The sequence below is a fragment of the Charadrius vociferus genome, unplaced genomic scaffold (assembly GCF_000708025.1).
Source record: "Charadrius vociferus isolate BGI_N301 unplaced genomic scaffold, ASM70802v2 scaffold261, whole genome shotgun sequence".
Taxonomy (NCBI): domain Eukaryota; kingdom Metazoa; phylum Chordata; class Aves; order Charadriiformes; family Charadriidae; genus Charadrius; species Charadrius vociferus.
Window position 1 is genome coordinate 1322363 of NW_009646856.1, and position 3442 is coordinate 1325804.

Here is a 3442-nt window from a genome sequence, read left to right on the forward strand (position 1 = left end):
CCCGGACCCTCCCTCCCGGCGGTATCCCAATCCCAATCCCAATCCCAATCCCAATCCCAATCCCAATCCGGCTGAGACGGGAGACTCCAGACACCTGCGCCAGGCAAGAGTCCCGCTCTTTTTCAGGGTCCCTCTTAGCCGAGAAAGGCTCCTGTCCCTTATTTGTGCTCATTAACGGTGGTTTTCTCTAGCAGAGGATCGCTGAAGTAACATGAATGGCCCAGCGGCCCAACCACGGTGCAGTAAAAGGCGTAATCACCCCCGTGCACCCCGCACCCCCCCACGCAAGGGTAAGGATGCCACAGATCCAAACATCCACCCCGCTGCTCTCCCTCCCGCCCCACCAAGAAGGTCCCATCTGCGCTTGAGAGGTGCGACCGCCACCAAGCAAGCATGGCATCCGCCCCAGCAACCTCCCGAGAGTTTGAGGTTAAGCCTGCGGTAACGGGGGCGTACGAGCTCACTCGCCCGCAGCCCCAGCGAGGAGAGCACAGGCAAATGAATGGTTGCACGCCGAACTGGAAACACAGGGTCCCCAACAGGCCTCGTCTTGCCCATCTGTAGCTTCAGCTTCCACTTGCTGCTATGACTGTTTGCAAACCAAAAGATGTGCCACTTAGAGGCATGCCTACCTTTTTTTATTAGCTCTTTTTTATATCCATCACATTTATATTGCTGTAGAGGTCTAAAATGGTAGAATAACAGCAGAAATCACAATCCTCACATACAGGAGAAAAATGAACAAAACTTCTTCTCCCTCCTCTTTTCAGACCCACATGATTTGTTCAGCACAGCCCCTGACTGGATAACGGGAATAAGAGATGCACCCAAGAAGGGATAGGTAATATAATAGTCTTCTTGCTGGTTTATCAAATGGTAAAACAAACAAACAAACAAACAAAAAAAATTCAACTTTCCAAAGGGCAAATTCTGAAGCTGCTCCCAAATTGAATAGGCACTTGGCAAAACTGATGGTCAAAGTGAAGGATTCTGCTGTTTTGTGCATGTCAAAGAACAACTGTGGATAGCTGAGGCTTTTTTTTTTAAGAGCCCTTTTAAATGATATATTTGCAAGCACTCTTAACTTAAGCTATGTGGGGTTTGTTCTGCAACTATGATAGAAGCAGTTGATCCTACTGCTCCACTCACTGCCAGCTCCCATCACAAGAGTCAGCAATCCCCACTGCTAATGGCATTAGAGGCACTGCTTGTGTTCTTATCGTATCCTCATGATTATTGATTTTTGCTCTACACTCATTTCTACAGCCCCATCGTACAGGGCCTGAGATCCAAGCTTAGGTACTGCTATGTAATCTCTGAAAAATATGTATGACCCCATCTAAAGCAGTTTAATATTTTAATCACATTATGAAAAAGCATCAAGGCAGGAACAGGTTATCTTCCTTAGTGCTGTAATGAATCGCTTTGGTTCCTCTTTGCCAAACACACCTTGGACATCCTGCCATTGCTTACAGCCCAGTCCATCCCGAGGTTAAGGAAACAGCCACACACTACAGGGATGCAATGATTCATTCACCCAGTGCCCACACATGTTCTCCAGGCTTAGCGCAGTATTGCAGCTGCAGCACACAGGCATTGCTGGAATTTTGTTGACATTTTTTGTATTTCGCATCCTGCAAAATGAAGCGATACCTATTTGCCATTGCTGATGTTGGCCAACAAGCAGCTCTCAGAAAGCCAAACTCATAAAATTTAGAGGTGAATTTAATCACAATTTACAATATGGAAGTAAATACATTCAATGTATTTATGACTACACAAATGAAACACAAGTGATTTTTCCCTTGACATTAACACTTTTTATGGCTTAATTCCCAGCCTGATCTTCAGGTCCACTTGCTTGTGAAGACAGAGCCATTTAGTAATTTCCTGTCAGTACAAGGTTACCAAGCTTATCTTTATTAAAAGACCAAGATAAAAGGTAACGGTGTCTGTGGTCGTAAAGACAAGGGCAAGAAAGGGAGATGTGAAGAGAAACAAGATTATATACTTCTTGCCTAAGTCATTACCTTTATTGTGCAATAACGAGTAGTTCGCAGATGATTTGTATACACGAGTTTACCACTGCAACTGTCCAGCATTCCCTACAAGTATTTCACAGTAATAATGTATCCACTTATTAACATACCTAGCTTTCCCCAGTGTGTGACATAGAAGAGAAATATTTCACATTGTTCAATTTAGATATTTCAGACAAAATTTCCTTCAGTCTTCAACCCCACTCTTGGAAACAGACTTACTCAACTATGAGCAGTGCTGCCATACATGACGAATCTAACGTTTTGTATGTGTCTGCAGTTACAAAGCAGCTCTCCCATCTCTCTTGCTCTAAAGTACCTACTAAAGTTACTAATACCCAGTAACAAGATCAGTTGGCTACGTTTACGTAGGAATCAGCAAAGACTCTCACTCATGTATGACACAGGATGACAAAAATAACAAGCCAAATGTAAATGTGCTTCTAAGCAAATGTGAGAACTTTAAGAAATAAAGCAGGGTAAGCCAGATAGTGAAATTCAGGTACTGATGTAACAAAAGATCAGAAATGTTGTAGGAAGTCACATCACACTTGGGCAACACCAATGATCAATGAGACACTCATAAAAGGTACAAATTGTAAAGAACAGACAAAGAAGATGACACTGTTAAAGAAGTGGTGCTATATAACAGTTTATTGTCAAGTAAGTTAACTATCAATTAATGATATAGAATACCTGTGAACTGAAATGCTGGTCATATATTGGAAGATTAAAAAAAAAAAGTAAAGGGATACTTCTGTTATTCCCACATAGATTATTAAATGTCATATTAAGGTATGATAGTGAAGTTAAGTGTTTAGACGCTACAAACAACTGTTCTGCCTTGTACTATTCCCTTGACACTCATTATTGATCACTGTTGAACCAGGATACTGGATTACATGAACCTTTAATCTGAGCCAGTTTATTATTTACTCACCCTCAAATAGCAGCGCTGTTCTGGAAAAAAACCCTGTACATTCTTACTTGGAAAACTGGACTTTACTCATACCAAAACACTCCATGGCAAAAGGGATTTAAAGGAACAAGGTCCAGCACAAATTTGTACAAACCAGGTTCTGTGGTGGAGGCAGGTGGATTTCTAGAAACCAGGTACTCTGCGGGAGCACAGGCAGTATTATTGCTCTGCAATGCACAAGATTTTCATTCAGAACCCTTTTCTTCTGTAGAACGTGATTCTTCTAAACTACAAACAGAAAAGTACCAAAACAGCTAATGGAAAAAGTGACAATGGGATCTAGTTAACTATCACTTTTAGAGTATCCATTACATCAATTGTGGTTCCAGTGATGCTCTGATTGTGCTAAGTGTAGAAATAAACAGCCCTCTGCCACACGACTGAGCACCCCCAGCCTGCCTCCCGTGCTCCCCCAGATCCCTCC

The 3442-nt window shown here is 42.5% G+C and overlaps 1 protein-coding gene across 1 annotated transcript in view; it reads right to left on the reverse strand.

The window, feature by feature from the left end:
* MIA3 (melanoma inhibitory activity family, member 3) overlaps window positions 1–172 on the reverse strand; it is a 28143-nt gene extending 27971 nt beyond the window's left edge. Inside the window, exon 1 of the mRNA XM_009894340.1 lies at window positions 8–172. Within this exon, the coding sequence (XP_009892642.1) occupies window positions 8–172 (165 nt within the window). The remainder of the gene's footprint in view (window positions 1–7) is intronic.
* Window positions 173–3442: the final 3270 nt, after the last annotated feature.